This window comes from Rhea americana, unplaced genomic scaffold, assembly GCF_003343005.1.
Source record: "Rhea americana isolate MKP2758 unplaced genomic scaffold, rheAme1 scaffold_53, whole genome shotgun sequence".
In the NCBI taxonomy this organism is placed as follows: Eukaryota; Metazoa; Chordata; class Aves; order Rheiformes; family Rheidae; genus Rhea; species Rhea americana.
In genome coordinates this window covers 2,241,581-2,260,710 of record NW_028186679.1, presented here as the reverse complement: position 1 = coordinate 2,260,710, position 19,130 = coordinate 2,241,581, and the positions used below count along the sequence as shown (strand labels likewise).

Below are 19,130 nucleotides of genomic sequence, written 5' to 3'. Positions count from 1 at the left end.
TGGAGCTGGACTTTTGATGGGGACCAAGACAAGAAAAAAAGAGCAAAAAAAAAAATAAAAGCAGTACTAAAAAAAAAAAAAAAAAAAAAAAAAAATTACTGTGAGGGAGATTGAATGCTGGAACAGGTTACACAGAGAGGTTTTAGTGTCTTCATCTTTGGAGATACCGAAATCTGACTGGACATGGCCCTGAGCAATTTGCTCTGGTTGACCCTGCTTGAGCAGGGGGATTGGASTAGGTGGTCTTTAGAATTCCCTTCCAAGCTCAAATACTCTCTGGTTTTGGAAGTCTTTTTGAAATGATTTTCAAAAATATTTTCAGTGGTTATGTGTGTACTGTTAATGGGTTCTGGTGCTAAAAATCTGGAAGCACATCATTCCAGTACCTAAAGTCCAGAGTATTAGGATGATATGCTGCTCTTTTACATCTTGGAGCACTAGAACATGTATTACAAGTTCTTCAGCTTGCATCATGTCTTGTACAAGGCTGTACTCAAATACTTGCTCAATGCACTTACTCTACGTAGTTTGTCTCCTCTGTGTTGTCCTTGTCACAGGTAACCTCTAATTAAGTTTTGTTCTGTTGTCARTATAAAGGGATGGAAAAAATGCCATTGTGGTTCCACATAGCCTGCTCATTGTATCACCCAGCAAACGCTAAAATCTTCTTTTCTTCCCCCCCCAAAATGTTCCTACTCTCCTAACAGTGATTAGTTTACGCTTAACTTGCATTCTGTATCTTGCATCATAAAAGCTTTTGTAGAGGGAGTTTTCTCTCCTACCAGTTAAAAACTACCCAAGGGAAAAGCTTTCCCCCTAAAGGAAGTGAAGATCTACTTACTTAAAGTGTCTAGAAAGTCTCCTAGGTGAGGCTGTTGCAGTCCTAATAAGGATGAATCATAACTGTTATTCTAAACTAATGCTTGGGAGACCCTTGCCAAAATGTCTGGTGTGTAAGGTGAACTGGGAGAGCGAGGAATAACTTGGTTCGAGTCCTGATGCCTGCTTTGTGCAGTCGAGCTCCTTATGCATGTGTGCAGTTACAGTGAGATTAATAACTTGCAGAACAGGTCCCAACCACATACTAATATTTATGTCCAGAAAGGTTCAGAAAAATATCACAAACCTTGCTGGTGCAATCTGGGCATGCTCAGGTCAGAAATTGGTTATCTCTACTCTRTGAACAACTGTGCCAGATATCTTGCTGTTATCTGTTCAGTATCTCTGGTTTTGAAGCGTTTTGAAGGTTCCATATCTCTTGTACTGGGGATCGCAGAACTGGGCACAGTAGTCCAGATGAGGCCTCACCAGGGCTGAGTAGAGGAACAGAATCACCTCCCCTGACCTGGTGATGACACTCTTCCTAGTGCACCTAGGATACCATTGGCCTTTTTGGCTACAAAGGCACACTGCTGGCTTATGGTCAGCTTGTCCACCAGGACTCCCAGGTCCTTCTCTGCAGAGCTGCTTTCCTGCAGATCAGTCCCCAGCTTGTCCTGGTGCATAGGGTTATTTCTGCCTATGTGCAGGACCTTGTACTCTTCCTTGTTGAACTTTGTGAGGTTCCTCTTTGCCCACCTCTCCAGCCTGCCCAGATCTCTTTGAATGGCAGCACAGCCTTCTAATGCATCAGCCCCTCCTCCTAGTTTGATATCATCAGCAAACTTGCTGAGGTGACATTCTGTCCCTTCATCCAGGTCAAAGATGAATAATTTGAACAAGACAGGCCCCAGTACTGATTCTTTGGGCCACCTCTAGCTACAGGCCTCTGACTAGGCTCTGTGCCACTGATAACAACCYTCTGAGCTCTACCATTCAGCCAGTTCTCAATCCACTTCACTGTCCTCTTATCTAGCCTGCGCTTCCTGAGCTTATCTAGGAAGATGTTATGGGAGACAGTGTCAAAAGCCTTGCTGAAGTCAAGGTCAGCAGTCTCATCTACCCAATCRTTCCATCATAGAAGGCTATCAGATTGGCTAAGTATGATTTCCCCTGGGTGAATCCATGCTGACTACTCCTGATTACCTTCTTTTTCTCCATATGCTCAGAGATGACATTCAGAATGAACTGTTCCATCACCTTTCTGGGGGTGGAGGTGAGGCTGGCTGGCCTTTAGTTGYCTGGGTCCTCCTCCTTGCCCTTTTTGAAGACTGGAGTGACATCAGTTTTCTTCCAGTCCTCAGGCACCTTTCCTGTTCTCCAAGACCTTTCAAAGATAACGGAGAGTGGCCTAGCAATAACATCTGCCAGCGCCATCATCACTTGTGGATGCATCCCATTGGGGCCCATGGATCTGTGGGTGTCAGGTTTGCCCAAAAGATCTCTAACTTGATTCTCCTTGACCAAGGGGAAAGTCTGTCTTTCTCCAGTCCCTGGAGAGGTTCTTGTTCCATAGTAAGTGTGGAAATAAGCAGAGATGTAAAGTAATATTTTAGAACCATGATGTTTGTCATTTCAAGTTGAGTTTGACAGTTTCAGAAGTTTCCTAAGGGTGTCCAGGATCAGAAAAATKGTGGACTTTTTCTTTAGATTCTAGGCAGGAGACAGAGGGGGATGAAGAGCACCCATACTACTAACCTTCTACTAGGTATCCTGCATAGTTTCCTAATGAATTCTTCAGATCACTTAAATGAGGAGCTTGTGTTTCTCCAATGATTATAGAGCATGTCTGAAGGTGAATGTCTTCAGATGAAGGTGAGTGTTGTGGACACTGCTTGCTTGGTCATACTGTGCCAGGTGTGAGTGAGCATTATTGTACAGAGTTTGATAAAGCTCACTCTTTACAGCTGTTCTGACTTTGTTCACAAGTGGCCCTTCAAATATACAGTGCTCCAGCTCGCTCTTTTTTTTTTTATCACAGTTCTTATTTATATATACTGCGCTCTGACTAGAAGAGGYAGCATACTTTGAGATAAGTGGGATGTTCTTGAGACAGAGGTCTGGCCGTGCCCTTGCTGCTTTGAGAGCTCTTGAGGAAACCTCTTAACGTGTCCTAAGGCCTGGGAAATAGATCTTTGAAAGAAATATGACTATGCTATGTGTAATCTGATTAAACTCTGTAAAAACGATTAAATGTTTGTACAATGCCTCTGAAAGTTCTACAGAAGAGCATCCACAAACACTTTATTGTTTGTGAGTAGTATTATTGATATAGCAGTAAATACAGCTTGTATGCTAAATGTTTTTTTCTTAAATATAGCAAATTAAGAGTAGAGAGCACATAGCTGAAGCTGCACTGTTTTCATGTCCTTGCTGTAGTGGAGGCAAGGATTAATAACTGGTAGAGCTGAGAAAGTAGTGCACAACCTGAAAGGATGCTGTTGTTTGTAGCCATGGGAGTTCAGACTGTAGAAATGAAAACTTTTGTATGAAGTGATGAGGAAACTGGTGACTTAAAATGATGCACTAGATTTATGAAATCAGTACAGAGCATTTATCAGTTATGAATAAATCCACATAATGATCTAACTACTAGTAGGTCTATACTGATGTTTTGCTAGACCTAGAGGGCATCAGAGCAATCACAGATGCATGGTCTCTCAAGAAGATACTGTAAAAGTTCTATGTCCAGAGTCATTCTGTAGATTGTTTTAGAGAAAGTAAGGAAACTGAAGTTGTTTTTAGATCTGAAACTACAAGCTTACAGCTTTTTTCTTCTGGTGATTTCTGAGCTGTTTGTAATTGTGTTGGCTTTGAAACCAAGTTGGTAGGTTTTCAGTCAAGAACATTTCTGAGGAAACTTGATGAGAACTTAAATGTTCTTGGCATAGAACTAATGCAGTTCGAACAGTCCTGCATGTTGTCTTTGATGTAGGTAGGAAACTAGTTTTTTKGGGCATCAGTGGCCTACTTAGGTGTTTCACTGCCCTTCTCTAGTTGTTTGCATCTCCATGAAAGGAATTAAAATGATAGTATATCACAGTGTAGACTCCCAGGGATGAAGAGTTGGGTTTGGGAAAGGTGCTAGAGGAGAGTAGGGGTTTGAAGCTAGAGCCACAGAGTGGAGGAGAGTTTGTGCTTAAGTGATGCAGAGGCTCTACTCCCAGGCAAACACTGTTGCAGGACTTTTCTAACTGGGGTGTGCAGATGTGACCAGACTACCCAGTGGGAGAAAGGAAGGAAAATGGGAAGGAAGAATGACAAAGCCCTACACGTTATCTGAGAGGGCAAAGATGTGGCTAAGTTAGGGTGAGAATAATTACCAGCTGACTAACTTCCTGAAGTTGAGGAAAGGTGGAAATATAGGGCATTTGTTTGGGGAAGAGGATAGTGCTAGCTGTTAGTATGTGCATTAGCAACAGCATCCTCTGGAGCGAGAGTGGGCTGTCTTTGTCATTTGGCATGGGAGTCACCTCAGAGTGGGAGTCGTGGACCATGTGTGGTAGTGCCTGGAGCATGATGTTCAGTGCAAACTGCTCCTAGTGCTCCAGTAACAGTGCCCATCTCAGAATTAGAGGTGCAAGTTGTTACCCCTGTTTTAGTCCTTTGCTGCATCATACCAAGTGAAGGGTATTAAACTATTTGAGTATATGACATATTCTTACCTGCTATCTTACACTTATTCAGTGCTTTTAGATTTACAGAATTCTTGTGGTAATATATTTCAGTAAGTTCTAACGTAAAAACCTGTTACAAACACAAAGCTCCTCGTTTCTCTTTTCAGACATTTTATCAAATTCCATATTTAGAAGGAAAATATTCTGCTTTGCAGGCAAGCATAAAATATAGAAGCATAAAATAGTTTAACTGGCATTTCTGTAGTCACTGTGTTCATGACTATTTTTTCTTTTTCAGAGGTGTTGTTAAAGTCGACATAAATCTGCAGAAGGTGGATATCGACCAGTGTTCAAGTGAGGGGTGGTTTTCAGGAACTCACAAATGTCATCTCAACAGTTCTGAGGTATGTGTATGAAGGAACTAAACTAAACTTTTATTAAAGAATTACCTTTCTGCTATAAATAATTTTGTAGGGTATAATCTATTGGTTTTATAGTCTTTAATGTGATTTATAGGCTGAAAGAATCTTTCTCTGCAGGGTATAATGGTATGCCTGATTTTTAAGAATGCCTGTGTTTAAGGAATATTGGCATTAAATGAAACAGAAGCTAGCTTATTGTGCAAAAATATTAGCTAGAGGGACAAAAAATWCCAGTGAAATGATTTATGAAGCTCTGCTTGCAAGTCAAACTGTTATTTTTCACTTATAATTAAAATAGTCTTGTAGGGAGAGTCCATCAGGTTTGTCCAGTCAGAAGTGGTTGAAATACTGGTAGTGCTTATTTAGAAAAACTTAGGCTTTTGGGAGCCTGAGTTGCATAGAATAATAGACAGAACTGGATGCTGTAATTCTTTTTCTTTTTTAAATAGAAATGCCAGCATTTTGACAGAGCTGACTAAATATTTCTGTTCAACTCTTTCCTGCTTCCCCTTTCTTTCCCGAAGGTCTGTATCTGGCTCTGTCTGTCAGTGTATCATAGATCATTCAACCTGGCTAGGTATATATATTCAATGAAACTTTAAAACCAAAATGTGTTCAATGATTTTTCTCCTTTTATTATTGTTTTGTGTAACATTGTTTTCAAAGACACTCATTTGTTTTCTGTGAAATCTATACTTCATGCACTTATGTGCTTTCAAAAAGGACTATTAAAATATAAGGATTTTAAAAAATAGGGAAAGTTGAGAGTTGTATACCAAAAGACAAGAGAGGCTTGGCTGTTTTCTCATAGAGCAATCATTTATCAAAGCTAAATTTGAATTTAGGGAGGAGTTGGTTTTGATTAATTACTCTATTAATATTTTTTTGAGCAAGAAAAGTTTTACAACAATTGAAAGCTTATTTTTCACTTGAAAATTTGATTTTCTTTTTCCCATTAAACTTGAAGCAAAATCAAGCATTGTTTTATTAAAAAACACTAAATTTAACTGTAGTGGGGTCTTTTGAGTGGAAAAAAAGGATTTTTATTGCTTTGTTTAGTTTTTAATTCTGCATTCTGAGTTCAAGGAGAATATTTTTTTCAATAACTCATCTTTCTTCCTGAAAGAATGTATTGTTGTCTGTGAGATCTGGTGAGCCCAGCCTTTTAATATATTCCAGCAATCCTAAACATAATAWTTTTTAGCAAGTACTTCTCTTTTTCTTGATATTATACAAGCAGAAATATCAGCAGAGGGTTGGGATGCTAAGTTGCATTTCTTCCTGCAACTGAGAAGAAAAGGAAAACATTGAGAAGACTAAGAAAAGTACAGACAAAAGTAAAATGAAGATAATGAAGAAGTAGCAGGCTTTATTAACCTTYGGGAGTTTCAGCTCCAGTGTGTGGGACTGAACTTGCCTTGTGTCTGGTTCAATGCCCGCTGCTTGCAGCAATGGGCTCTGAATCGTGCTCCCTGTCCATAACRTCTAAGAAAATAGAATCAGGGTCAAACAAACCAGGTATGATTCCAAAATCATACCTTCCTTCCAAATGCAAGTCCTTACTAGAGAGGACAATGCAAAAAGCTACTTGCTCTGGAAGAATCCCTCAGAAAAGAGGGGAAAAGTAAAAAGTCTCTTTGCTCTCCTCACTTCATTTTCACAAGACTGAAAACTAGTTTTTATTTCTCTGTAGAATTCACTGTTATGAGAAGTGATTTTCCTCATACATATGACATTCATTCATTGAAATCTGTCTTGCAGTTGATTATTGCACGTGAGGCAAGTGAAGGGTCATTTAGGAAAATGAGTGTTGAAGGAAATCATGCATGAAAGAAGACCTTAAGGCTTATAGGAAGTTTTCTGTGACTAGCAAGAAATATTTTAATTCCACAGTCTTTAGTGTCTCAGTGGGAAAGTTGGAAAATCTCACTTCTATGGTTTAGCCTTTTATTGCCCCTCAGAAACCGAGGGGACTGGGAGGAGGCTGGCGTGGGCTGCTAATGCAGAGCTGGTGCCTCTGCCAGGTGCAGAGGCCTGAGAGCTGTTGGTGCGAGAAGCCTTGAAAGAGCACCGGATTCTCAAAATCCAGAGCTTCCTGGTTACARAGGGAGTGGTGGGTATTTCTGATCTGCTGGGGGAGCAAATACCATTTCTTTTACTTAAAACAGTAAAATGTTTTAACATTTTGCTTACTGTACTACAGATCAGTTCTTCATGTTGGGAATTTGAAGTGTGTTGTGAAGCTCCCTGTGCCAAAATAAGTTTCTTTGCAGTGACAGTCACTTACACTGTTTTTCATCTTTTTTTTGTCTGTTTATTCTGCAGTGTTTTCCTTGTCCTTGAGAGCTTAACAGACTACTGTAGATAGTCGTTACCATGCTGCTTTTACACAGTACCTTATACTGTTGAGTCCAACTTGATTTAAGTACAATGCTAGAGTTGGTTTGTGATGTTTTAGAAAATAGGAAGTGTTATGTTTGCTGATGTAATGAAAGAAGATTTATTTTTCATACTGGAAAGTTGTATGTTTCTGTTTTAGTTAGCCTACTGTGGTACTGAAGTCCATAAATGAGTCCCTATGATGCAATAAGGAATTAAAATATATGTTCCAGGGTGGAAGCTCTACTCCTGCCCTGACACAAGAAATATGAATTTTCTTGGGTACTCCAGCAGGCTCCAATGATTTTACTACTTAGTTCTTTGTTGTGTATTTAGGGCACTTAAACATCTAGTGACACCTAGATGTGGGTGCGTTGATCTCAGACCAAATCCCTCCATTAGATCTGCCTAAATGCACACATGCAACTGTACTTGCAGGAACAGGAACTCTTTAATGAAGCTGTATATGCGAGATGAGTTAATGTTTGCAGCTTAAGGACTTGGCATTCACTTCTTAGTCCATGTTATCATCTCATTAATGGCTTTCTAACTTGTTTGCAGAGTAATAATCTGCTCACTGTCTCCTCCTTTCTCTATGGCACTTAAAGTCACCAAGAGTCTGATGTTTATGAGAAGGATATATAGGTAATACAGACCTTTGCTAGAATGAAACTTGCCAGCAGGGAGTGCTTTTCCTTACTGTATCTGAAGAAGGTAGAAGCTGAGGTGCCTTGCTTAATAACATGAGCACTGGGCATGGGAAGTTGCTGGGAACTATCTAGAGGAATATTTTCTCTTTTTCGTTTTCTTCTGTGCTCACCGCTTTAGGAGGGTTCAGTCTGACGAGGCCCTCCACTCTGTCTTTACAAACAGCTCCCATCTGCTGCGTTTCACACTTAGTTGTTTCATAGGAATCTACCCTGTGGAGCAAGGGTAGATTACACAGTTGTGCAATAATACTTTTCCAATCAGTGTGTCTTATAAATGCTAATGAAATTGTATTCTTCATCCTCCCTTCTAGCATCTTAGAGTTAYAGAAGCAGCTACTGATGCTGGAATACTTTGTCCCAGATTAGTCTTTAGTGGAACAAGGATAAAAGCACAGATTTCTGGATTTCCGGTTTTGTTCATAAATCAGATCTACCTTTCTCTTTGTAGTTTTGTTTGACTTGGGCAATCAGAATTGTGTACACCTTTTACAGATCATTTTGTAGCACTTTGTCTTAGAAGACTTTGGGTCTGAACTTTTTTTTTACTGCACTACCCTTGCTACTAGATCCAGATACCAGTATCATTAAATTTGAGGCATAAAGCTCAGTATTTCAGAGATGCAGATGCCCTCTACCATGTGTAACACTAAGGAATTATAGCACATGACTCAGAGAAAGGGAAAGGGCAGCTTCGGGGGGAATAGACAAAAGAACAAAGAAAAACCTATGAGTTCGTAAATTGCTTGCTACTTTATTTTGTAGTATATTTTTATTTTGTAGTATATTTCAATCTTTTTTACAGTGGCTAAAATCTACTATGCAGTTCACAGACAAGAGCTCTTACTTTAGGAGAAGTCCTGAAGTATTCATCATCTAAATAAAAATAAATTGAAAGAGATGCATTATAGTGAATGTAAACATGTTGGAATTGAACAAACCAGTGCTGTGTATGTGCTGAGGGTAGACAGAAAGGAGGGAGGAATGGATAGGACCAGAATTTTAGCAGAAAAAAAAAAATGGTTGAAAAGTACTATATTGCCTTTATGTGCTCTAGTATGGAATCACTGGGAGATGCTAATATATGTATGATAATGGGATTTGGCTTTGGAAGGTCATCAAAAGGAACCTGACTGTGATGGAAAAATTGTTGTGCTCATTCTTGTTTGAAAGAAAAATAGTGTATGATTTGGGAACTGATGGATATTATGGTGCAAATATACAAAATATTTAGACATCCTATTCCTCCTTTAACTCCTACCTGTCCTTTATCTTTATGTATTTTGCACAGCAGTTTTGGAGAATGGCAACTCTAACCTCAGATCTCCCATTTTGAAGTTGACTGCCTAAATTGTTTGTTTAAGGTCATGTTTCCTCCTAATTTGTTCTTGTTTGTGCCCACGGCTCATACATCCCTGATATCAGAGCAGCCCAGATGAACTGAGAGATCAAGGGTGCCCTTCTCCAACCTTAGGATAACTGGAAACTGCCTGATTGGATTAGGCAGAAAGTGAGGTGAGGCATCACATGGGGAAGCCAGACTGTAGCAGTGGTCAAAGTCTATTTCGACTGTGTGGTGTTCTCCCACCTTCCTCTCCTGCCCCCCACCCCATACCAACCAAAAAGGAAGGGGGAGTGATGCACCGATACAGGTGTCCAGGTTTCTGAACTTGGGAGATCATCATTTTATCTCTAATAAATTCTCATACTTGACAGAGGTTATAGCAAGGTTAAAAGTATAGTTAAAGCCAGAAATAGAATTGGAAAAAATATAATTCATTTTATATATATATTTTTATATATATATATATATATATAAAATATATACACACACACACACACACACACACACAGAGACTTACATATCTCAGAGCTCTGTGGTTAAATCATGGGTGCGGCGACTGCTCTCTCAGGAATACGGAGTGCATGTTACAGCAACTGCTCTTACTGTTTCCTTGAGGGCTACCCCTCCATGTATAATTTTCCTTAGTTTCTCCTCACTATGCCTTAAACATCAGGGGCTGACTCTCAGGTTGGTCTGCAGGCCAGCTGAGGATGGGTCCAAGTTCACAACAAACGTGGTTTACTCAATACTCAGTCAAAATCTTGCCAGCTCACAGCTATACAAAAGCTGTATGGCTCTCGCCAGTGATGGTGTGTGTATCCATAGACAGTGCTCAGCCCACAGCACTGCTCGATGGGTAACAACTCACCCATTAATAGGTTGTTCTGTGGGGAATGACTCCAGTGAGGAGATGCCTRTGGTATGGGTCTGCAGTGCCACTTCTCCTTTGTCTGGACTGGTCATTCATGTGGCCCTAGAGGTTGTGCCCCTAGGGTACAGCCCCACAGTGTGATGACTCTGGTGCACCCAGGGTTCGCTAACTCCTGGGGAGCACCCAGAGCAAACCCCTCTTCTAAGGACTGCACCATCTCTGTCCCATGCTCACCTGCGTGGTGCCTGTGAAGGGGTTACGGCCAGATGCTCTTCTATTGAGCCTTGGAAATAAGGGGCAACTCGTGGTGGAGCACAGAGAGCTGTATTTTCTTTTGTCCTCTACCTTGACACCCAAATGGAGCAGTTTGCCTGGAAAAAAAAATGTGGACAAGTGATTTGGATTCTGTGGGGCTATGATGGACAAGGGGGGGAATATCTGCAGGTCTAGAAATAATAAAATGAATTGGGCAGGGAGGAAAAAGATGCAGATAATTCTGAAAATAACAAACATAGCTATCTAATAAAAGTCTATAATAATTTTCATTGTACAGGCAAGACTCATTGTGAGGGGTAAGAAAACCTGCATATTTGAAACCTTTATGACTTTTCTTTCAGTATACTGGATTACCTTTCCCATGCATACTGGCAGCAGCTGCTGGCACTTTTAGTAATGACTTTAGAGTCCTTGTTGAGACAGCAGCAGTAAAATCGAGGTGAGGGAGTGCAGGAGTGTCTTAGGAAATCAGTCAGCGTAGCCTGTTGAGCTCAGCCGAACTCTTCCAGCCAGCAGCATCAGTCTGTGAAAACTGCAGTAGATCCCACACTGTTTCCCCATCCTTAATGAGACTGCCAACAGCTTGTAATATGAGGCAGGCTCAACTGACATCCCTTTGGGTTTCAAAAGTATTTCACAATTGATAGAGTGCAAAAATATCTAAAGGAAAGGAGAGAGGAAGAGTAAACAGAAAAGCTGCATTGCTGCCTGTATATAATGTGTATATCTGTGTATATACAAAAATATCTATGCCTACTATGTGTGCATATTCAGTGCAAACAACCAACTGAAAAGGGAAAAGAAATGAACAGTACAGCCAATTTTTGATTGTTTAGCTGGCCAGAGCGTCTTGGACTATTGCGTTTTATYGTACTGTACATAATGCTGCACATAATGCTACAGGCAACCAAAACTTGAAAAGTAGAAAGAGTTAAGGGAGAACCAATTAAAAATAAAGACATAATAGGAGACTGAGTTAGGGGGGGGAGAGAGAAAAAAAAATGCTTTTCAAGTTTTCTGGAGATGTTTTCTAGTGCCTGTGTCAAACTGGAAAAAGGCTATTGACACAAACACTGTGAGAGGGGAAGCTAGACGAGGTCATCATCTAAAGTTATAACCCAAGGAGTCATATCCAATCTACATATTTTTTTGGTTACTACTTACAGGTATTTTCTGCCCTATCCATTAGGAAAAGTGCAGTCAGAATGAGAAAAAATTCAAAAAGGAAGCTGTGTGTTGATGTAATCTCWCACTGAACAGGGTTTGCAGAATACATTTAACTTTTAATTTGGAAGTAACCATCATCCTTTAAGCTATGGATTTCATCCAAGATATGGCAGGAGAAGTACCCAAGCTAGGGTATAGAACATATGTGAGGATATACTTCCTCTTAGCAGTAACCAAGTGTGTTTTTTTTTTTTTTTTTTTTTTAGTGGTGGAATGAATATACTTACTACTTACGAAATACTATATCAAATTCTGGGCTAATGATACAATCTAGGAGTTAGGGGAGCAGCTCCCATTAATACTCAGATAAAGAAAGCATGGCTAGTACTTCTTGGAATCAAAACCAGAAAGACACATCTGTTCTGTCAGACTGATGGCTGCTCACACAACTCTGAGTATTTGAAGAGCATTCAGTAGACACAAAGAGCATTTCAGATGCTGTTTTAAAAATAGCTTTGCATCATCTGCATTTGTGGGAAAAGTCCCTCTATGACAGTATACCAAATCTAATCTGGCACTCCCCAGACAATTACATAAAATGAGGTGGAGGCTTGTCAGAGCTTTCAGTGATAAACAAGGTGCTGTGAAAATCAACTTTCAGTACAAAGAAGAGCCAGGTTGCTTAGCTACGGCTATCTTTGCTTYTTTAGAAAAAATCTTAACTGACACTCTGTTTTGCAGGAATTAAGCCTGGCTTCTTAATGCTTTCCTCAAAAGAAGAGAACCTTTGCAACAATTGATTTCATCTTAGTTAGCAGTGTTAAACTGCATATTGAGTGTTCATCCAGGTCAGTTCTATTTGCTGCTGTTTTCCTTTCCCCAGAGTTAAGAAGTAGAAAACAGTGAGTGATTGGTTGAATGATGCTGACTGAGAAAAAATTAAAATAACATGAATGTATTTGTTTTCTTTTGCAGTTGATAGGCAATCATGGCATTGCATCAATTAATGGTTGTTCTTTCAGATCTGTTGCTGCAGCTTTCTCCGCTGGAGAGAGCGTCATAAAATTAGCTGAYGCTGATTAACTTAGCTGGTGATATAGTCCTTGCAGAATAAGATGCAGTGTTTTGGAAAGTAAAATGGAAGAAGTCACTTTGCTTGATTTGCAGAACCTTGACATGCCCTCACAAAAGTCCAGGCCAGATACTTTATTTCACATGAATGAAATGACAGTCCAGTGACTAAAACAACAAATTATGGAAGAAAGCCCTTATGCCTTAATCCTGGGGATGCAGCAATAGGTAGCAGTTAGAATCCCTTAGTCTTTGCTTTCAGCCTCTCTTGTTTTGTTGCTACTCTCTGTRTGAAGTTTTCTCCCTTACAGCCAACTGTTTGAAGTTCACAGGGGGGGAAAAATACAGGATAGATTTTTTTCAGGTTACAGATTTCTGTTCTGTTCTTGCGAATGTTTTAGGCACATGGAGAAAAAGGTTTCTTTGGACAACTCTTTAGCACTTCTTGGAGGAAAGCTGATGTACTGAAGGGCGAAATGGCCCCATCTCCCAATTCACCATTACAAATGAAATACCAAAATAGAGGAAGACAAGGACAGATTAGGTAGGGGCATTCCTGTTCTTTTTGCTTAGTTCCATGTGCTTTCTTCCAATGTGGAAAAACCTGTGCAACAGCTGTAGATGGTGGTTGAATAAGTCTCCCCATTGTTTTTAGGAAGGAAAGAGTTAAGATGTGGGAGAACAAAAGCTTAGTTAGCTGGGGAAACATGGGCAAAATGTAGCTAGTGGGTGTGAAGGGGAAGTCAGAGAGATGGATGTGGGCAGAGAATAGTGGAGGCTTCTTCTTACCTGGAGAGAGACTGAGAAATTTTGTGTAGCTGAGGCAAGAGATAAAGAGTAGGGTCTACTGGCAGCCACAACAACCTTTCCAGCAAAGAGCCTAGAGACTCTAACCAAGCTGGATTGTGCCCCTTGGGCACCTGGCTGAGAATTACCTTTCTCAGGTGAGAATTAGCAACAGTTGTGTTGGATCTGGGCATAAACTGAGCACAGCTTTGTTCAGGGATTTCATTAGTTACTRTTTCAGTCGGAGGACTGTATGGTATCTGTAAAATGTCTCTAATGTTCAGTGCAATTTTATTTATTTATATATATATGTGTGTGTGTGGCACTTCAGTATCAAAGTATCTATGTTCATCCTATGTGAGATTTGAAGTGTTTATCTTGCAAGATACATAAGTACTCCCATATTTTGTGAGATAATAAATACTATTATCCTCATCTTACAGCTGGGATGCTGAGGTATAGTAATCATCTCTAAACTGATAGACCTCCTGACTCAAATTGAGGTATGATCTCTAGGTGTACAAATTACACTCTCACAATTCAGTTTGTTCAGAAAAGCATGCTGAGTGTTTGAGGTGAAAGGGTGTTTTGATGTGCTCCAGCCAGGGAGCCAGTGTGGATCATCTTTAGACAGGGATCTTTGGGTATTTTACATGCACTACACACTTTTGATGCCTCCAGAAAGAGCAAGTATCGTGATGTTTGTTTGAAACCTCTYTCTGAACAGAGGCTTAAATCTAGCTCTCCTAAGAGCCACACAAAAACCTAAGAAACTGGTCACAGTTTTCGTAGTGATTGTGATTTGTGTTAGTGTCCTAGTCAAAAACAAACACACCAATCAACTTCCTCCCACCTRAACACAGTATTGCAGCACTTCCTGTTACTGCAAAGGACACTAACTTCATATGAGCTGTGCTGACCTTGTTCCTGACTTGCATATTTAGCTGTTTGCTTACTCAGCTAATATGCTGCAGAGGATTTTTTGCTAGTGAAAATAAAAAAATTCTGCTCATGCAAGTATTCTGCAGTGAATTATTTTTACTGAAAAAACAYGGACTTGATAAACGGTATATATAATGCTCTGACAAAACCAATGGAAAAAGCTTGTTGTCTGTGTTAAGCTTTTTTCTTTCTTTCTTTTTTTTTTTTAATGGCGCAACTGTTTTGCCTGCTTTTTTTATGCTACATGATACCTGCACAAGAGACAAGTTTAATTTAGCCCGGAGGAGAAAGTTCATTGCATTTTTTTTTCCTTTAAAATTAGATTGAAAACATATTAAAGATCCCAGGATGAAAAACTAAAGAGAATAACTGCTGAATCTTCATATTCAAGCCGTATACTAAGCCAAGGTAATAGCTTTAGTGGAAACAAACTCATTTAGTTTTATTTTTTGCAGGAGAATTTCATAGCACTAGGTATTCAAATGCTGTCATTTTTGTTGGTGACTTCTAGTAGGAGGTGAGTCTTTTTCGCAGTGTCTTTGCAGATGAAAAAAAAAACTTTTGGTTCTCCTACACTTTCATTTAGATCCCAGTAATTCGTATAACTTCTAATTTGCTTTTGCTAGTACTGTAAACTGATGGCTATCGTGTCATCCATTCATTGAGCAGTGACCAGTCTCCTAGAAATTTGCCTTTGCTAACCTACGCAGTATCTCTTCTTTGTGCTTATTCATTGCTTGTCACCCTATCTTGTTTTAGATCATGAAAATATTAAGCATTATTCATAACATGGAAATTCAGAGCATTTGAATTTTATCTTATTCAATATTTCTTTTTACTTTTTATGCTTTGGCTAGTTTCTGATCCTTTACTGAGCTTCATCTTGTGACTGCTTTGCTTCCTCATTTGTCTCCTGCAAGAGTTTTACCTGTCAGTGAATAAGTAGTGAAAGCAAAAACACTTTTGCCCACCGTTCTATGCATGCRAACTTTTGAGGATAAATAGGACATTTGCTCTCTTTGAGTCTTTCGTTGCTCGGAAGAGATAGCAAAGTAGATGTTACTGTAGAGACGAATGAGATGACTTTATATTTGTAATACTGCACTGTTTTCTGCTTACAGAAGGATCTGAATTCCTCTGCAGTTATATTTAGCCTCTAGATTTACCACAACTGTTGTTCACAGGGCAATCAATTTCCATTTACTTGTGTAAAATAGTAGGATTTGCTTCTGACAGTATATCTGTCAGAATATGCTTTTTTTTTTAAAAAAAATACAAACTGCATCTAATCTTTCTGTTAACTTTTTCTTAGTACTTTTTCATCTTTCAAAGATGATTGGCCAGGAAAGAAACTGATTTCCATGTAGTGGTATCACTTTTCATTGTAATTTAGGCAAAGTGAGCTCTAACTTTCATGCAAAATAGTTATGGTCTCAGGTTTRCATTTGAAAATAAAGCTGAGAAGTAAGTAGATGGGCCTGACCTGTGAAACAAGCTGAATTTTCTCTATTGCTTGCAGCTTATCCAGGACAACCTGCTCTASTTGACCCTACTTGAGCCACAAGGGTTGGATCAGGTGATCTCCAAAGGTTCCTTCCAATTTCAACAATTTTGCTTCTCTRTGATTGACTCCTTTCCTCAGTCTCACTATTCATTTTTCTACTATATTTTATATCTAGAGAATAAGGTATCCCTTTTGAGCTTGTTTTCATCCTTAAATGGAGTAAASCTTGCAAAAGCAGTACACTTTCATAAATTAATTAAAATTCATTAATTAGGAWATACTAAAATACATCTGTCAGGGAGGAGCTTAGAAAATTGTAAAATGTAAAAGGCTGGTAGAACTTGGTTAAAACGTGCTTTTTCAGGAAGTTCTATATGGGGGAACCTCTTGTTGATAACATTTTGAGCAACTATTTTCAGAGTGCACCCCGACTCTTTTTTTTTTCTCCTTTCAAATGTTTAGAAACCTTGAATACCGTTTGTCTAGCTCCATCAGTAATTATATCTATTGTATGTCATGGCATAGTTCTAAYTTTTTTAGTAATGCCAAGACATTAGCTTTTTTCCAAGAAAAAAACATCAAAGAAAGCAGCACTACAGAACTTGTAAACTTTTGCATATAAGGAAAATATTTTTGAATATAAAACATGTTTATTTTCATATATATATATATATGATACAGCATAAATTGTCTTTAAGCATGTACTCATCTTTTAGTAATTATCCTAATGTTTATCATCTTCTCCAAAATCTGAACTATATATATTTCACATGAAAAAAAAAATATTTTATGAAAAATAAAATTTTCCTTTGCAGTGCCTCTTGGTTGGTAAAGCTGTATTTTGAGAAGGCATATTTGTTTCTGAGTGAAATTAATTTGGTGAATATTTGCATATTAGTGGGTATTCCACTAAGGAATATCTAAGGGATATTCCTGTGGTCCAGGGCCTATCATACAAGATACTGTACAAGCAGGGAGCAAACCTTCACCTGTGAGAACCTGCACTCCTGAATTCATATTATTCCAGAGCTCTTTGAATTGAATACTGCATTACACTAGCTGAAGGAAGCAATTCTTGGTAGCTCAATTTCACAAAATTCTCCATATGGATACTTAAGAGGGCATTTGTTTGAAATAAATGTCTAAATAAAATCGTTCAACTATCTTGATACAAATCTTTTAGAATATTTCTGTGAAAAACTCCAAGACTGGTGTTTTCTTTTTCCTGGTACTGAAACTTAATTTTGAAGTTTAAAAAATCCTCTCTCCCAAGAAAACTTTCTGATGGGTTAGTCCATAGAAAAGATGGCTTTCTAAGGGACCAGGGTATTACTGCTTAGTCTGTATAATTATAAAAATCAATTTTTATGAAATAGTATTCAGTAAGCCAATTGAAGAAAAGTTACTTTCACAAGTTTAACACTTATTTCAGTTGTACTTCTTTTTTGTAGGTGATTGAGACTGACCTGTCATTATGTATCAGGAGATTATTCTAGCTGCTTTCTGATGGTGCTTAACAGAAAATAATAAATTATAACAGTTGTTATTGTTACAAGTGTAATCTGGAAATATTTTCTTCATTGGTTACATCATTAAAGGAGGCATTTTACATCTTTATTATTGTATTGTAGGGCACCAAGTTTTAGAGAATTTCCCTAGTTGATATTTATGATCTTTGTTACTATATTGATAGATGGCAAGAATATTTGAATGCTTGGAATAAATGAGAGGTGCATTGATTTAGAATTCTTAACTGCTCACTGAATTTTTCTTAGTCCTTTTGTTAATTCTGTGTTTAAATGTATATGTGTGTTTTTAAAATTTGGAATGTTAGATAAGGAATGAATGGCATGCCTCACAGAGGTATGAAGGAAAGCAGAGTTACRTGTGCGTTAAAGTTCATTTGTATCAGTGGGATCCCGTGGCTGAAGAAGGCTCCCTTAAACCACAGTTGCAAGTCTGAACTTTACAAAGATGAGTGGAGAAAGAAGAGGAGGGCTTGAAAAGAACATATTTTATACAACTGTCGAATAAATACCTTAAGAGTTATATGACAAGAATAACACTCTTAACCTTAGCTCTGTTTGCAGTGCAGTAGGGTCTTTCTTGTCTATTGCAAACATCTGTCTCCATCTGTGCTCTTCTTATTTCACTCCATTGGTTTCCTCAGAAGATAAAAATACTGTTGCACAGAACAGTACTCGGGTGTTTCTCCCTATTGTTTCTTACCTCAATTAAGTCTTAAATAATTTTTGCTGTGCAAATATCAAAATGTTTATCCAGATGTATTGTAACTCTGTGATTTCTTAATAGGAACTTTATGTTAGGAATTACTGTTGCATTCTGGAATATGCAGACAGTTCTCATTCATATATTTTTAATGCTTCTTTAATCCTGAAGAGCAGAAGCAGTGATCTGTGATCTTTGCAAAGAAGAGAGGAGCAGCCGACGTGTTGCGCTGGGCCTCAGAGGTCCTATTGTGCATTGTTCTATTAYTGTATTCAGGATTTTTGCAATATCCTCTGTAATGAGGCGTTTTAGATCCTTGGAGTGAGAAAGAGCRAATGGAATATATTCTTCTCTGTTGCAACAAAGGCTTAATCAGCTCAGCATTCAGTGGATCATTCATCCTTTATCACCTTCTCAGATACTATTGATCTCCTTGTTCAGTGTAACCATCAGGACCAGAAGCATGCTCTTAGTAAGTATAGCTCTTTGGACATGGTTGAAATAGCTGAGGTCAGATCAGTTCCTGGCAGGTATGCGTTCTGACTTTTGGAGCACCTCTGTGCAGTTTGGGGGAAAAAAAAAAAAAGCTTTCATTTCTACTTTTTTTTTTTGTAGAGGAGAACCCTTTTATTTCCTGAAATAAAATAGCTACTTGTCTTGCTGTCTGTTTCCTTTAACTTTTGAAATGACTTCAGGCATCACAGTGATTGTATTTTACCTTTCAAGAAGAAACTTTCTATTGATAGCCACCACTGTAGTGACATGGATTTTTTAATGTTTTCTTTCACTAGAAATTTATTGGAGTGGCGATGGAGTCTGAGTTTTTCTAGCAATGAGTACAAAGGGACCTTGAGGTTATTTGGCCTACCTAGATGTTTCCAATAATTATTTTAGCCTCTTGATAGAATAGCATAATTACGATAATTATGAGTTCC

The 19,130-nt window shown here is 38.6% G+C and overlaps 1 protein-coding gene across 1 annotated transcript in view; it reads left to right on the top strand.

The window, feature by feature from the left end:
• Positions 1-19,130, top strand: part of GPR158 (G protein-coupled receptor 158) — a 203,446-nt gene that overhangs the window by 12,010 nt on the left and 172,306 nt on the right. Inside the window, exon 2 of the mRNA XM_085318308.1 lies at positions 4,795-4,900. Within this exon, the coding sequence (XP_085174434.1) occupies positions 4,795-4,900 (106 nt within the window). The remainder of the gene's footprint in view (positions 1-4,794; positions 4,901-19,130) is intronic.